This window comes from Oncorhynchus gorbuscha, linkage group LG19 (assembly GCF_021184085.1).
Source record: "Oncorhynchus gorbuscha isolate QuinsamMale2020 ecotype Even-year linkage group LG19, OgorEven_v1.0, whole genome shotgun sequence".
Classification (NCBI taxonomy): domain Eukaryota; kingdom Metazoa; phylum Chordata; class Actinopteri; order Salmoniformes; family Salmonidae; genus Oncorhynchus; species Oncorhynchus gorbuscha.
This window is the reverse complement of record NC_060191.1, coordinates 70,576,533-70,594,032: the sequence shown is the minus strand read 5'-3', so window position 1 is coordinate 70,594,032 and position 17,500 is coordinate 70,576,533. Positions and strand designations below refer to the sequence as shown.

The following is a 17,500-nucleotide window of genomic DNA, read 5'->3' as shown; positions in this document are numbered from 1 at the left end:
GAGAGAGACAACGACTGTTAACCCAGAGAGAGACAGGGACTGTTAACCCAGAGAGAGACAACGACTGTTAACCCAGAGAGAGACAGGGACTGTTAACCCTGGGATAGACAGGGACTGTTAACCCAGAGAGAGAACTGGACTGTTAACCCTGGGATAGACAGGGACTGTTAACCCAGGGAGAGACAGGGACTGTTAACCCTGGGATAGACAGGGACTGTTAACCCAGGGAGAGACAGGGACTGTTAACCCAGGGAGAGACAACGACTGTTAACCCAGAGAGAGACAGGGACTGTTAACCCAGAGAGAGACAACGACTGTTAACCCAGAGAGAGACAACGACTGTTAACCCAGAGAGAGACAGGGACTGTTAACCCAGAGAGAGACAACGACTGTTAACCCAGAGAGAGACAGGGACTGTTAACCCAGAGAGAGACAACGACTGTTAACCCAGGGAGAGACAGGGAGAGACAGGGACTGTTAACCCAGAGAGAGACAGGGACTGTTAACCCAGAGAGAGACAACGACTGTTAACCCAGAGAGAGACAGGGACTGTTAACCCAGAGAGAGACAGGGACTGTTAACCCAGGGAGAGACAGGGAGAGACAGGGACTGTTAACCCAGGGAGAGACAGGGAGAGACAGGGACTGTTAACCCAGGGAGAGACAGGGACTGTTAACCCAGGGAGAGACAGGGAGAGACAGGGACTGTTAACCCAGGGAGAGACAGGGAGAGACAGGGACTGTTAACCCAGGGAGAGACAGGGACTGTTAACCCAGGGAGAGACAGGGAGAGACAGGGACTGTTAACCCAGAGAGAGACAACGACTGTTAACCCAGAGAGAGACAGGGACTGTTAACCCTGGGATAGACAGGGACTGTTAACCCAGAGAGAGAACTGGACTGTTAACCCTGGGATAGACAGGGACTGTTAACCCAGGGAGAGACAGGGACTGTTAACCCTGGGATAGACAGGGACTGTTAACCCAGGGAGAGACAGGGACTGTTAACCCAGGGAGAGACAACGACTGTTAACCCAGAGAGAGACAGGGACTGTTAACCCAGAGAGAGACAACGACTGTTAACCCAGAGAGAGACAACGACTGTTAACCCAGAGAGAGACAACGACTGTTAACCCAGAGAGAGACAGGGACTGTTAACCCAGAGAGAGACAACGACTGTTAACCCAGAGAGAGACAGGGACTGTTAACCCAGAGAGAGACAACGACTGTTAACCCAGAGAGAGACAACGACTGTTAACCCAGAGAGAGACAACGACTGTTAACCCAGAGAGAGACAGGGACTGTTAACCCTGGGATAGACAGGGACTGTTAACCCAGGGAGAGACAGGGACTGTTAACCCAGGGAGAGACAGGGAGAGACAGGGACTGTTAACCCAGAGAGAGACAACGACTGTTAACCCAGAGAGAGACAGGGACTGTTAACCCTGGGATAGACAGGGACTGTTAACCCAGAGAGAGAACTGGACTGTTAACCCTGGGATAGACAGGGACTGTTAACCCAGGGAGAGACAGGGACTGTTAACCCTGGGATAGACAGGGACTGTTAACCCAGGGAGAGACAGGGACTGTTAACCCAGGGAGAGACAACGACTGTTAACCCAGAGAGAGACAGGGACTGTTAACCCAGAGAGAGACAACGACTGTTAACCCAGAGAGAGACAGGGACTGTTAACCCAGAGAGAGACAACGACTGTTAACCCAGAGAGAGACAACGACTGTTAACCCAGAGAGAGACAACGACTGTTAACCCAGAGAGAGACAGGGACTGTTAACCCAGAGAGAGACAACGACTGTTAACCCAGGGAGAGACAGGGAGAGACAGGGACTGTTAACCCAGGGAGAGACAGGGACTGTTAACCCAGGGAGAGACAGGGAGAGACAGGGACTGTTAACCCAGGGAGTGACAGGGACTGTTAACCCAGGGAGAGACAGGGACTGTTAACCCAGGGAGAGACAGGGAGTGACAGGGACTGTTAACCCAGGGAGAGACAGGGAGAGACAGGGACTGTTAACCCAGGGAGAGACAGGGACTGTTAACCCAGGGAGAGACAGGAAGAAGAGAGGGACTAGCTGGGCCTCACTCTGGCCTACTTTACAGATGGAGGGAGTCGAATGGACTGGGGTAGAATGGACTGGGGTAGATTGGACTGGGGTAGATTGGACTGTGGTAGATTGGACTGGGGTAGAATGGACTGGGGTAGAATGGACTGGGGTAGAATGGATTGGGGTAGATTGGACTGGGGTAGAATGGAGAGGGGTAGATTGGACTGGGGTAGAATGGATTGGGGTAGATTGGACTGGGGTAGAATGGAGAGGGGTAGATTGGACTGGAGTAGAATGGAGAGGGGTAGATTGGAGAGGGGTAGAATGGATTGGGGTAGATTGGACTGGGGTAGAATGGAGAGGGGTAGATTGGAGAGGGGTAGAATGGAGAGGGGTAGAATGGAGAGGGGTAGATTGGAGAGGGGTAGATTGGACAGGGGTAGAATGGAGAGGGGTAGAGTGGAGAGGGGTAGATTGGAGAGGGGTAGAGTGGAGAGGGGTAGAATGGAGAGGGGTAGAATGGAGAGGGGTAGAATGGAGAGGGGTAGAGTGGAGAGGGGTAGAATGGAGAGGGGTAGAGTGGAGAGGGGTAGAATGGAGAGGGGTAGAATGGAGAGGGGTAGAGTGGAGAGGGGTATAATGGAGAGGGGTATAATGGAGAGGGGTAGAATGGAGAGGGGTAGAATGGAGAGGGGTAGAGTGGAGAGGGGTAGAATGGAGAGGGGTAGAGTGGAGAGGGGTAGAATGGAGAGGGGTAGATTGGAGAGGGGTAGAGTGGAGAGGGGTAGAGTGGAGAGGGGTAGAATGGAGAGGGGTAGAGTGGAGAGGGGTAGAGTGGAGAGGGGTATGGGGTGTAGGGTGTTTTATTTGGGGCTGCTGACCCTGAGTCTGTACCCCCAGAAGGAGAGGGGTAGAGTGGAGAGGGGTAGAGTGGAGAGGGGTAGAATGGAGAGGGGTAGAATGGAGAGGGGTAGAATGGAGAGGGGTAGATTGGAGAGGGGTAGAGTGGAGAGGGGTAGAATGGAGAGGGGTATGGGGTGTAGGGTGTTTTATTTAGGGCTGCTGACCCTGAGTCTGTACCCCCAGAAGGAGAGGGGTATGGGGTGTAGGATGTTTTATTTGGGGCTGCTGACCCTGAGTCTGTACCCCCAGAAGGAGAGGGGTAGAGTGGAGAGGGGTATGGGGTGTAGGGTGTTTTATTTGGGGCTGCTGACCCTGAGTCTGTACCCCCAGAAGGAGAGGGGTATGGGGTGTAGGGTGTTTTATTTGGGGCTGCTGACCCTGAGTCTGTACCCCCAGAAGGAGAGGGGTATGGGTGTAGGGTGTTTTATTTGGGGCTGCTGACCCTGAGTCTGTACCCCCAGAAGGAGAGGGGTATGGGGTGTAGGGTGTTTTATTTGGGGCTGCTGACCCTGAGTCTGTACCCCCAGAAGGAGAGGGGTATGGGGTGTAGGGTGTTTTATTTGGGGCTGCTGACCCTGAGTCTGTACCCCCAGAAGGAGAGGGGTATGGGGTGTAGGGTGTTTTATTTGGGGCTGCTGACCCTGAGTCTGTACCCCCAGAAGGAGAGGGGTATGGGGTGTAGGGTGTTTTATTTAGGGCTGCTGACCCTGAGTCTGTACCCCCAGAAGGAGAGGGGTATGGGGTGTAGGGTGTTTTATTTAGGGCTGCTGACCCTGAGTCTGTACCCCCAGAAGGAGAGGGGTATGGGTGTAGGGTGTTTTATTTGGGGCTGCTGACCCTGAGTCTGTACCCCCAGAAGGAGAGGGAGACTGTTTTAACCCTCAACCCTCATCCTTTTCTGGTCAGACTGGACTCTGTATAAGTCCTAATTAAACAGTACAGCATTACATACATACAGCAGCCCGGCCGGCCACAACATTTACTGCAGACCTGCACATTCAGTCATTTAATTCATGTCTGCCATTATGCTCCTTTATGAATTTTTCGGCTCTTTATTTATTTTTCAACATCACCTTCTGGTGACTGAAATACATCAATTCATTGGTATCTCTGTTACTACAGGCATGTCTGAGCTCTGTACGGGAGATGGAGGGGGCGAGAGAAGGTGTGTGAGTGTGTAGGTGGGGTGTGTGGGGGGTGATTACACAATGTGTGTGTGTGTGTGTGTGTGTGTTAGGGTGTGGGTCGGGTCAGGGTCCAGCATGAATTATTTCCCTTCCACTGCCCTTGTCAAAACACAGACCTCCTCTAGGAGACACTAATCACACCTTAAGCCCCCTCACACTCTGCTGGGAAACAGAATGTGTGTGTGTGTGTGTGTGTGTGTGTGTGTGTGTGTGTGTGTGTGTGTGTGTGTGTGTGTGTGTGTGTGTGTGTGTGTGTGTGTGTGTGTGTGTGTGTGTGTGTGTGTGTGTGTGTGTGTGTGTGTGTGTGTGTGTGTGTGTGTTGACTCCTTGAGTGACCACATCCTGTACAGCTGAGTTGGCACAGATTGCTTTACACTGTCTCTACTGTACTGTGTGTGTGTGTGTGTGTGTGTGTGTGTGTGTGTGTGTGTGTGTGTGTGTGTGTGTGTGTGTGTGTGTGTGTGTGTGTGTGTGTGTGTGTGTGTGTGTGTGTGTGTGTGTGTGTGTGTGTGTGTGTGTGTGTGTGTGTGTGTGTGTGTGTACTGTACTGCTCAGTGTTACATAACGATCAAACCCATTACCACCATGATCACTGATCAGATAATGTGTATGAATCATGATAATGTGTGTGAATCGTGATAATGTGTGTGAATCATGATAATGTGTGTGAATCATGATAATGTGTGTGAATCATGATAATGTGTGTGAACATCGTGATAATGTGTGTGAATCATGATAATGTGTGTGAACATCATGATAATGTGTGTGAATCATGATAATGTGTGTGAATCATGATAATGTGTGTGAATCATGATAATGTGTGTGAATTGTGATAATGTGTGTGAATCGTGATAATGTGTGTGAATCGTGATAATGTGTAGGGATCATGATAATGTGTGTGCATCATGATAATGTGTGTGAACATCATGATAATGTGTGTGAATCGTGATAATGTGTGTGAATCATGATAATGTGTGTGAACATCATGATAATGTGTGAATCATGATAATGTGTGTGAACATCATGATAATGTTTGTGAATCATGATAATGTGTGTGAATCATGATAATGTGTGTGAACATCATGATAATGTATGTGAACAGCATGATAATGTGTGTGAATCATGATAATGTGTGTGAATCATGATAATGTGTGTGAATCGTGATAATGTGTGTGAACATCATGATAATGTGTGTGAACATCATGATAATGTGTGTGAATCGAGATAATGTGTGTGAACATCATGATAATGTGTGTGAACAGCATGATAATGTGTGTGAATCGTGATAATGTGTGTGAACATCATGATAATGTGTCTGAATCATGATAATGTGTGTGAATCATGATAATGTGTGTGAACATCATGATAATGTGTGTGAACAGCATGACAATGTGTCTGAATCATGATAATGTGTGTGAATCATGATAATGTGTGTGAATCATGATAATGTGTCTGAATCATGATAATGTGTGTGAATCATGATAATGTGTGTGAATCATGATACTGTGTGTGAATCATGATAATGTGTCTGAATCATGAGAATGTGTGTGAATCATGATAATGTGTGTGAATCATGATAATGTGTGTGAATCATGATAATGTGTGTGAACATCATGATAATGTGTCTGAATCATGATAATGTGTGTGAATCATGATAATGTGTGTGAATCATGATAATGTGTGTGAATCATGATAATGTGTCTGAATCATGATAATGTGTGTGAATCATGATAGTGTGTGTGAACATAATGATAATGTGTGTGAATCATGATAATGTGTGTGAATCATGATAATGTGTGTGAATCATGATAATGTGTGTGAATCATGACAATGTATGTGAACATCATGATAATGTGTGTGAATCATGATAATGTGTGTGAATCATGATAATGTGTGTGAACATCACGATCATGTGTGAATCATGATAATGTGTGTGAACATCATGATAATGTTTGTGAATCATGATAATGTGTGTGAATAATGATAATGTGTGTGAACATCATGATAATGTGTGTGAACAGCATGATAATGTGTGTGAATCATGATAATGTGTGTGAATCATGATAATGTGTGTGAATCGTGATAATGTGTGTGAACATCATGATAATGTGTGTGAACATCATGATAATGTGTGTGAATCATGATAATGTGTGTGAACATCATGATAATGTGTGTGAACAGCATGATAATGTGTGTGAATCATGATAATGTGTGTGAACATCATGATAATGTGTCTGAATCATGATAATGTGTGTGAATCATGATAATGTGTGTGAACATCATGATAATGTGTGTGAACAGCATGATAATGTGTGTGAATCATGATAATGTGTCTGAATCATGATAATGTGTCTGAATCATGATAATGTGTGTGAATCATGATACTGTGTGTGAATCATGATAATGTGTCTGAATCATGATAATGTGTGTGAAACATGATAATGTGTGTGAATTATGATAATGTGTGTGAACATCATGATAATGTGTCTGAATCATGATAATGTGTCTGAATCATGATAATGTGTCTGAATCATGATAATGTGTGTGAATCATGATAATGTGTGTGAATCATGATAATGTGTGTGAATCATGATAGTGTGTGTGAACATAATGATAATGTGTGTGAATCATGATAATGTGTGTGAATCATGATAATGTGTGTGAATCATGACAATGTGTGTGAACATCATGATAATGTGTGTGAATCATGATAATGTGTGTGAATCATGATAATGAGTGTGAATCATGATAATGTGTGTGAACATCATGATAATGTGTGTGAATCATGACAATGTGTGTGAATCGTGATAATGTGTGTGAACATCATGATAATGTGTGTGAATCATGGTAATGTGTGTGAATCATGATAATGAGTGTGAACATCATGATAATGTGTGTGAATCATGACAATGTGTGTGGACATCATGATAATGTGTGTGAATCGTGATAATGTGGGTGAACATCATGATAATGTGTATGAATCATGATAATGTGTGTGAATCATGATAATGTGTGTGAATCATGATAATGTGTGTGAACATCATGATAATGTGTGTGAATCATGGTAATGTGTGTGAATCATGATAATGAGTGTGAACATCATGATAATGTGTGTGAATCATGACAATGTGTGTGAATCATGATAATGTGTGTGAATCATGATAATGTGTGTGAATCATGATAATGTGTGTGGACATCATGATAATGTGTGTGAATCATGATAATGTGTGTGAATCATGATAATGTGTGTGAATTGTGATAATGTGTGTGAATCATGATAATGTGTGTGAACATCATGATAATGTGTGTGAATCATGACAATGTGTGTGAACATCATGATAATGTGTGTGAATCATGATAATGTGTGTGAATCATGATAATGTGTGTGAATCATGATAATGTGTGTGAATCATGTGTGTGAACATCATGATAATGTGTGTGAACATCATGATAATGTGTGTGAATCATGATAATGTGTGTGAACATCATGATGTACTGTACCGATCGGATAATGTATGTGAACAGCATGATAATGTGTGTGAATCGTGATAATGTGTGTGAATCATGATAATGTGTGAACATCATGACAATGTGTGTGAACACCATGATAATGTGTGTGAATCATGATAATGTGTGTGAATTATGATAATGTGTGTGAATCATGATAATGTGTGTGAATCATGATAATGTGTGTGAATCATGATAATGTGTGTGAATCATGATAATGTGTGTGAACAGCATGATAATGTGTGTGAATCATGATAATGTGTGTGAACATCATGATAATGTGTGTGAATCATGATAAGGTGTGTGAATCATGATAATGTGTGTGAATCATGATAATGTGTGTGAACATCATGATAATGTGTGTGAACATCATGATAATGTGTCTGAATCATGATAATGTGTGTGAACATCATGATAATGTGTGTGAATCATGATAATGTGTGTGAATCATGATAATGTGTCTGAATCATGATAATGTGTGTGAATCATGATAATGTGTGTGAACATCATGATAATGTGTCTGAATCATGATAATGTGTGTGCACATCATGATAATGTGTGTGAATCATGATAATGTGTGTGAACATCATGATAATGTGTGAATCATGATAATGTGTGTGAACATCATGATAATGTGTGTGAATCATGATACTGTGTGTGAATCATGATAATGCGTGTGAACATCATGATAATGTGTGTGAATCATGATAATGTGTGTGAATCATAATAATGTGTGTGAATCATGATAATGTGTGTGAATCATGATAATGTGTGTGAACATCATGATAATGTGTCTGAATCATGATAATGTGTGTGAATCATGACAATGTGCGTGAATCATGATAATGTGTGTGAACATCATGATAATGTGTGTGAATCATGATAATGTGTGCGAATCATGATAATGTGTGTGAATCATGATAATGTGTGTGAACATCATGATAATGTGTGTGAATCATGACAATGTGTGTGAACATCATAATAATGTGTGTGAATCATGATAATGTGTGTGAATCATGATAATGTGTGTGAATCATGATCATGTGTGTGAACAGCATGATAATGTGTGCGAATCATGATAATGTGTGTGAATCATGATAATGTGTGTGAATCATGATAGTGTGTGTGAACATCATGATAATGTGTGTGAATCATGACAATGTGTGTGAACATCATGATAATGTGTGTGAATCATGATAATGTGTATGAATCATGATAATGTGTGTGAATCATGATAATGTGTGTGAACATCATGATAATGTGTGCGAATCATGATAATGTGTGTGAACATCATGATAATGTGTGTGAATCATGATAATGTGTGTGAACATCATGATAATGTGTGTGAACATCATGATGTACTGTACCGATCAGACTTTTCATTTCGAGACAAATCCTTAAATAAAAACACATTGCCGACTCTCCTTCTTTCAGACGTAAAGGGAACTGTCAAAATAAAGGAAACACTTGAGTAAATGAGGGGCACGAAGAACATTGAAAACAGGTGCTACTGTCACTCCATCTCAAACCAATTGAACACTTATGGGAGACTCTGAAGCGGCGCCCGAGACAGCGTTTTCCATCACCATCGACAAAACATGGAAGGATGGGGCCGGCAGGGTAGCCTAGTGGTTAGAGCGTTGGGCTAGTGAACTGAAAAGTTGCAAGTTCAAACCCCCGAGCTGACAAATATGTGGTTCTGCCCCTGAACAGGCAGTTAACCCACTGTTCCTAGACCAGCTAACCCACTGTTCCTAGACCAGTTAACCCACTGTTCCTAGACCAGTTAACCCACTGTTCCCAGACCAGTTAACCCACTGTTCCCAGACCAGTTAACCCACTGTTCCCAGACCAGTTAACCCACTGTTCCCAGACCAGTTAACCCACTGTTCCCAGGCCAGTTAACCCACTGTTCCTAGGCCAGTTAACCCACTGTTCCTAGGCCAGTTAACCCACTGTTCCTAGGCCAGTTAACCCACTGTTCCTAGGCCAGTTAACCCACTGTTCCTAGGCCAGTTAACCCACTGTTCCTAGGCCAGTTAACCCACTGTTCCTAGGCCAGTTAACCCACTGTTCCTAGGCCAGTTAACCCACTGTTCCTAGGCCAGTTAACCCACTGTTCCTAGGCCAGTTAACCCACTGTTCCTAGACCAGTTAACCCACTGTTCCTAGACCAGTTAACCCACTGTTCCTAGGCCAGTTAACCCACTGTTCCTAGGCCAGTTAACCCACTGTTCCTAGGCCAGTTAACCCACTGTTCCTAGGCCAGTTAACCCACTATTCCTAGACCAGTTAACCCACTGTTCCTAGGCCATCATTGAAAATAATAATTTATTCTTAACTGACTTGCCTGGTTAAATAAATGGTAAAATAAACAAATCCAATGTAACAGGGTGGTGTCGTATCCCTCCAGTATAGTAGAATCCATACCAAGGCACACTGAAGTTTCTCTGTCAGCTCTGAACAGCTCTGTCAGCTCTCTGTCCTATTAAGACATATGGGCTCTAATATCGTCAAACACACACTTGTTTGCCATTTTGACATGTTAAAGACGGTGCTCAACTATTTTCAAATCCCAAGTGGGAGGATTAGTAATTGACCTGTCTTATATGAGCTTGCAATATGCTACGCTGCAAGTGGGAGGGGAGCAGTGGCCATATCTGAGGTCCTTAAAAACATATACGCCAAAGTGCAAATTTCAGCATGCGCTGTTGGTGTTATTTAAATCATTTCTAAACATTGACTATAAACGACAGAAGACGTGAGAAGTCAAATCAGAAAGTTTGTAAGTTATGATGCTATTCTAAAGCAGAACTTACAAACGTTTGTGTGGGATGTATTGTAGCATTTGGAGGGGCGTGGCCACCAAGCGCAGGTGACCATGGTCTGCGCATTAATTAAGTGACACTCCCATACTAATTAGGGGGAGAAGGGGTTCTGCTCTAGTCCAGTTCTTTAACAGGATTCTATAGATGTTGGTATCGTACATTTAACAGGATTCTATAGATGTTGGTATCGTACATTTAACAGGATTCTATAGATGTTGGTATCGTACATTTAACAGGATTCTATAGATGTTGGTATTGTACATTTAACAGGATTCTATAGATGTTGGTATCGTACATTTAACAGGATTCTATAGATGTTGGTATCGTACATTTAACAGGATTCTATAGATGTTGGTATCGTACATTTAACAGGATTCTATAGATGTTGGTATCGTACATTTAACAGGATTCTATAGATGTTGGTATCGTACATTTAACAGGATTCTGTAGATGTTGGTATCGTACATTTAACAGGATTCTATAGATGTTGGTATCGTACATTTAACAGGATTCTATAGATGTTGGTATCGTACATTTAACAGGATTCTGTAGATGTTGGTATCGTACATTTAACAGGATTCTATAGATGTTGGTATCGTACATTTAACAGGATTCTATAGATGTTGGTATCGTACATTTAACAGGATTCTATAGATGTTGGTATCGTACATTTAACAGGATTCTATAGATGTTGGTATCGTACATTTAACAGGATTCTATAGATGTTGGTATCGTACAGATTATAGTATCTAAAGTGTTATTGTAGAGTTGTTAACTTCGCTAAGTGTTTATTGGCTTTGTGCTATCTATTACTACGAGTGTTTCCTGTCACCTGGTCTCTGCCAGGGTATATATGTTCAGGTGTGGATCTTTATGGAAGTTAAAGATGGCTGCCTGGCTCTGCAGGGGTTTGCGAGGGTTGTTCTGAGCCCTAGAGGCTAGTCAGACTGTCCAGCACCTTATTGGATGATTTGAATACTTTGTAAATATTTGCACCTGCTCCAATAAAACTAAAATAAAAAGTATGCTCTGGATCTTCTACTTCCTGCCTCTCCCTGCTCACCAACATCAGCCAGACAGCTCCAACCATCTCTGCTTCCTGCCTCTCCTAGCTCACCAACACCAGCCAGACAGCTCCAACCATCTCTGCTTCCTGCCTCTCCTAGCTCACCAACACCAGCCAGACAGCTACAACCATTTCTGCTTCCTGCCTCTCCTAGCTCACCAACATCAGCCAGACAGCTCTAAACATCTCTGCTTCCTGCCTCTCCTAGCTCACCAACACCAGCCAGACAGCTACAACCATCTCTGCTTCCTGCCTCTCCTAGCTCACCAACATCAGCCAGACAGCTCCAACCATCTCTGCTTCCTGCCTCTCCTAGCTCACCAACATCAGCCAGACAGCTCAAACCATCTCTGTTTCCTGCCTCTCCTAGCTCACCAACATCAGCCAGACAGCTCAAACCATCTCTGCTTCCTGCCTCTCCCTGCTCACCAACATCAGCCAGACAGCTCCAACCATCTCTGCTTCCTGCCTCTCCTAGCTCACCAACATCAGCCAGACAGCTCAAACCATCTCTGCTTCCTGCCTCTCCTAGCTCACCAACACCAGCCAGACAGCTACAAACATGCAAGGCAAGTAAGAGGCCTTTACCATCCACCCACAATTTGGGAGGGTAATGGGCTGATAACGGCAGGGTGATGAGCTGGTAATGGCAGTGTAATGAGCTGTCAATAGCAGGGTATTATCAATAGCAGTGTAATGTCAATAGCAGGGTAATTAACTGGTAATGGCAGTCTAATGAGCTAGTAATGGCAGGGTATTGAGCAGTTAATGGGTAGGTAATGAACTGGTAATGGGAGGGTAATGAGCTGGCAATGCTATTCATTGACTACAGCTCAGCGTTCAACACCATAGTGCCCTCAAAGCTCATCACTAAGCTAAGGACCCTGGGACTAAACACTTCCCTCTGCAACTGGATCCTTGACTTCCTGACGGGCTGCCCCCAGGTGGTAAGAATAGGTAACAACACATCTGCCACGCTGATCCTCAACACAGGGGCACCTCAGGGGTGCATACTTAGTCCCCTCCTGTACTCCCTGTTCACTCATGACTGCATGGCCAGGCACAACTCCAACACCATCATTAAGTTTGCCGATGACAAAACAGTGGTAGGCCTTGTCACCGACAATGATGAGACAGCCTATAGGGAGGAGGTCAGAGACCTGACCATGTGTTGTAAGTACAACAGCCTCTCCCATTATCAAGACAAAAGAGATGACTGTGGACTACAGGAAAAAGAGGACTGAGCACGCCCCCATTCTCATCGACGGGGCTGCAGTGGAGCAGGTTGAGAACTTCAAGTTCTTTGGTGTCCACATCACCAACAAACTATCATGCTCCAAACACATTAAGACAGTCGTGAAGAGGGCACGACAAAGCCTATTCCCCCTCAGGAGACTGAAAAGATTTGGCATGGGTCCTCAGATCCTCAAAAGTTTCTACAGCTGCACCATTGAGAGAATCCGGACTGGTTGCATCACTGCCTGGTATGGAAACTACTAGGCCTCCGACTGCAAGTCACTACAGAGGGTAGTGAGAACGGCCCAGTACATCACCGGGGCCAAGCTTCCTGCCATCCGGGACCTCTTTACCAGGTGGTTTCAGAAGAAGGCCCTAAAAAATGTCAAAGACTCCAGCCACCCCAGTCAACGGCTGTTCTCTCTGCTACCGCACGGCAAGCGGTACCGGAGCACCAAGTCTAGGTCCAAAAGGCTTCTGAACAGCTTCTACCCCCAAGCCATAAGACTCCTGAACAGTTAATCAAATGTTTAAAAAAATGTACTTATCTATTTTTTACTCAACACGTGTTTCTTCTTAACTTCGTAAAGTAATATTGGTTTAAAGGGCTTTCACTGTAAGTATTGTATTCGGAGAATGTAACATTTTGATTTGATTTGATTAATAGCAGGGTACCTTCTATGACACAGTGCTCTGGTATGGGGATCTGTTGAACCATCTCAGAACAGAACTCTTTGATCTTCTCCATGTTGTCCCTCAGGTGGCTGTACAGCTTGTCCTCTTTCCCCTCTCCTATTCCTCCTCCTCTCCCTCCTTCCCCCTCTCCCTGTCCATCCCTCTGTTCCTCACAGGGAGTGGCTGGAGGGGTGGAGGGAGACAGGGAGTTCTCATTGGTTAGTTTCCTCTCAGTGGGAGAGGTATCTAAGGCTTCTGTTTGCTGATTGGGTGGGGATTCTGAGAGGAATGCGTCAGGTGTTAGCTCCACCCCTTCTCCATCCTGATCGCTGTCAGAGTTGACGGACCGTGACCTCACAGCTTGCAGAGCCAGACTCTTTGACCTGAGGAAGACACACACACACACACACACACACACACACACACACACACACACACACACACACACACACACACACACACACACACACACACACACACACACACACACACACACACACACACACACACACACACACACACACACACACACACACACCAACCTCACTTATGGTGTAATCAATCAAATCAATCAAATGTATTTATAAAGTTATTTTTACATCAGCCGATGTCACAATGTGCTGTACAGTAACCCAGCCTAAAACCCCAAACAGCAAGCAATGCAGATGTAGAAACACGGTCACAGCATATTCATAAGGTGATGTAGTATACTGTAACAACTTATACAAGACATTTAGAAGTGATGTTAACCTGTAAGACACTTGAATTCATTTTTGCCACACAGTGTTACGTGGGAGAGAGTGAATTAGTACTACATAAATAAGTTGTTTTTTTCCACGGGAATCTCGGGGGACTTGATGAGCAGGAATTGAATGGTCTCACTGTGATTCCCTGACACAAGTAGGTTGATGGGAGTGGTGTTATGGGTGACCCGACCTTAAGAGTGCCCGTCTAGCGATCTAACATCCATGGGAATGGGGAGGGGCTGAGTGGGGATGTTCTGCTCAGAAGCCATTGTGGCGTCCAAAAAGCTCTCATCGGCCCCTGAGTCAATGAGGACCTGGAGAGATTTGGACTGGTTTCCCCACTGCAGAATGACATGAAAAGGGGTGTGAGTAAGGGAAGCAGAAAAGTTCTCCCTATGGCCATATCACCAGAGTACTCGCTCCTATCGGTACGCCTGGTCTTGTAGTGGGCAAGAGGACACACGGGACCGCCGGGGACTTCCGGGATGACTTGGAGGCGAGGTGGAATCCTTGTACGTGCGATATTCCTCTCCATCCGTCATTCCCGCAATCGCACATCGCCGCAGATGGTCAAAGCGATGAGGGAGTCAAGATCCGTGGGTAACTCCCGAGCAGCAAGCTTGTCATTAACCTTCTCCGAGACGCCGTGCAGGGACATGTCAAACAGGGCTTCCTGGTTCCACCCACTCTCCGATGCCAAAGTGTTTCCTGGTTCCACCCACTCTCCGATGCCAAAGTGCTTCCTGGTTCCACCCACTCTCCGATGCCAAAGTGTTTCCTGGTTCCACCCACTCTCCGATGCCAAAGTGCTTCCTGGTTCCACCCACTCTCCGATGCCAAAGTGCTTCCTGGTTCCACCCACTCTCCGATGCCAAAGTGTTTCCTGGTTCCACCCACTCTCCGATGCCAAAGTGCTTCCTGGTTCCACCCACTCTCCGATGCCAAAGTGCTTCCTGGTTCCACCCAATCTCCGATGCCAAAGTGCTTCCTGGTTCCACCCACCCCAAAGTGCTTCCTGGTTCCACCCACTCTCCGATGCCAAAGTGCTTCCTGGTTCCACCCAATCTCCGATGCCAAAGTGCTTCCTGGTTCCACCCACTCTCCGATGCCAAAGTGCTTCCTGGTTCCACCGACTCTCCGATGCCAAAGTGCTTCCTGGTTCCACCCAATCTCCGATGTCAAAGTGCTTCCTGGTTCCACCCACTCTCCGATGCCAAAGTGCTTCCTGGTTCCACCCACTCTCCGATGCCAAAGTGCTTCCTGGTTCCACCCACTCTTTGATACCAAAGTGCGGAAATCCACCGCACATTAGCTTCTCTCCCGGAGAACGGGGCATCAAAAACCTTCCTCACCTCTCCCACGAACCCCTCCAGACTCACGCACATGGTCGGCTGTTGTTCACCATACGGTGGTAGCCCAGGTGAGAGCCCTCCCAGACATCAGTGTGATGAGGTAGGCTATCTTGGAGCGATCCGAGGGGAAGGAGGAGGGCTGAATCTTGAAATTGAGGGCACACTGAGCTAAAAACGTCCGACAGGTGTGTTGCTATAGACTCACCTGTTAAACCTGATAGTGATGAATGTTGCTATAGACTCACCTGTTAAACCTGATAGTTATGAATGTTGCTATAGACTCACCTGTTAAACCTGATAGTGATGAATGTTGCTATAGACTCACCTGTTAAACCTGATAGTGATGAATGTTGCTATAGACTCACCTGTTAAACCTGATAGTGATGAATGTTGCTATAGACTCACCTGTTAAACCTGATAGTGATGAATGTTGCTATAGACTCACCTGTTAAACCTGATAGTTATGAATGTTGCTATAGACTCACCTGTTAAACCTGATAGTGATGAATGTTGCTATAGACTCACCTGTTAAACCTGATAGTGATGAATGTTGCTATAGACTCACCTGTTAAACCTGATAGTGATGAATGTTGCTATAGACTCACCTGTTAAACCTGATAGTGATGAATGTTGCTATAGACTCACCTGTTAAACCTGATAGTGATGAATGTTGCTATAGACTCACCTGTTAAACCTGATAGTTATGAATGTTGCTATAGACTCACCTGTTAAACCTGATAGCGATGAATGTTGCTATAGACTCACCTGTTAAACCTGATAGTTATGAATGTTGCTATAGACTCACCTGTTAAACCTGATAGCGATGAATGTTGCTATAGACTCACCTGTTAAACCTGATAGTTATGAATGTTGCTATAGACTCACCTGTTAAACCTGATAGTGATGAATGTTGCTATAGACTCACCTGTTAAACCTGATAGTGATGAATGTTGCTATAGACTCACCTGTTAAACCTGATAGTGATGAATGTTGCTATAGACTCACCTGTTAAACCTGATAGTGATGAATGTTGCTATAGACTCACCTGTTAAACCTGATAGTGATGAATGTTGCTATAGACTCACCTGTTAAACCTCATCTCTCTGTGTTTCTCTCTAGTGGCTTGTCCCATGCTGTTTCTGCGTTGGGGTGTAGGTGACCCCTCTCCCCCCTCCTCCCCCATCTTCTCCTCAAACGCCTGGATCTTCACTTGCAGTCGCTGCTCTGATCCCCCTCCACACACCCCCGCACCCCCACCCCCACTGGCCTCTGAGATACAAGGGGAAGGAGGGCCTTCTGATCCCCCTCCACACACCCCCGCACCCCCACTGGCCTCTGAGATACAAGGGGAGGGAGGGCCTTCTGATTCCTCTTCAACCCTGAAACATGCAGAGAGGGGAAGATGTGTAAAGTAACAAACTTATCTTAGCCAGTGTTTTCTCTCTCTCTCTCTCTCTCTCTCTCTCTCTCTCTCTCTCTCTCTCTCTCTCTCTCTCTCTCTCTCTCTCTCTCTCTCTCTCTCTCTCTCTCTCTCTCTCTCTCTCTCACACACACACACAAAACACACACACACACACACATACATACACACACTAGACCGGATAGGACTGGTGCAGGGCTGGAATGCAGCAGAGACAGATCGGACCGGAGAGAACTGGGCAGACTACCACACCTCTGGACATATTTCAAAACCCTCTCACACACACGCGCACAAATACAAGCACACACACACACACACACACACACGCACGCACGCACGCACGCACGCACGCACGCACGCACACACACACACACACACACACACACACACACACACACACACACACACACACACACACACACACACACACACACACACACACACACACACACACACACACACACACACACACACACACACACACACACAGAGAGAGAAGAGGCCACTCTCTCTAACCA

General features: G+C 45.1%; 1 protein-coding gene across 1 annotated transcript in view; it reads right to left on the bottom strand.

Moving 5' to 3' along the window:
• The window catches only part of LOC124004959 (ventricular zone-expressed PH domain-containing protein-like), a 238,792-nt gene that overhangs the window by 72,182 nt on the left and 149,110 nt on the right, over positions 1-17,500 (bottom strand). Inside the window, exons 8-9 of the mRNA XM_046313762.1 lie at positions 16,648-16,941; positions 13,465-13,847 (exon numbers count right to left, since the gene is read on the bottom strand). Coding sequence (XP_046169718.1) covers positions 13,465-13,847; positions 16,648-16,941 — 677 coding nt within the window. The remainder of the gene's footprint in view (positions 1-13,464; positions 13,848-16,647; positions 16,942-17,500) is intronic.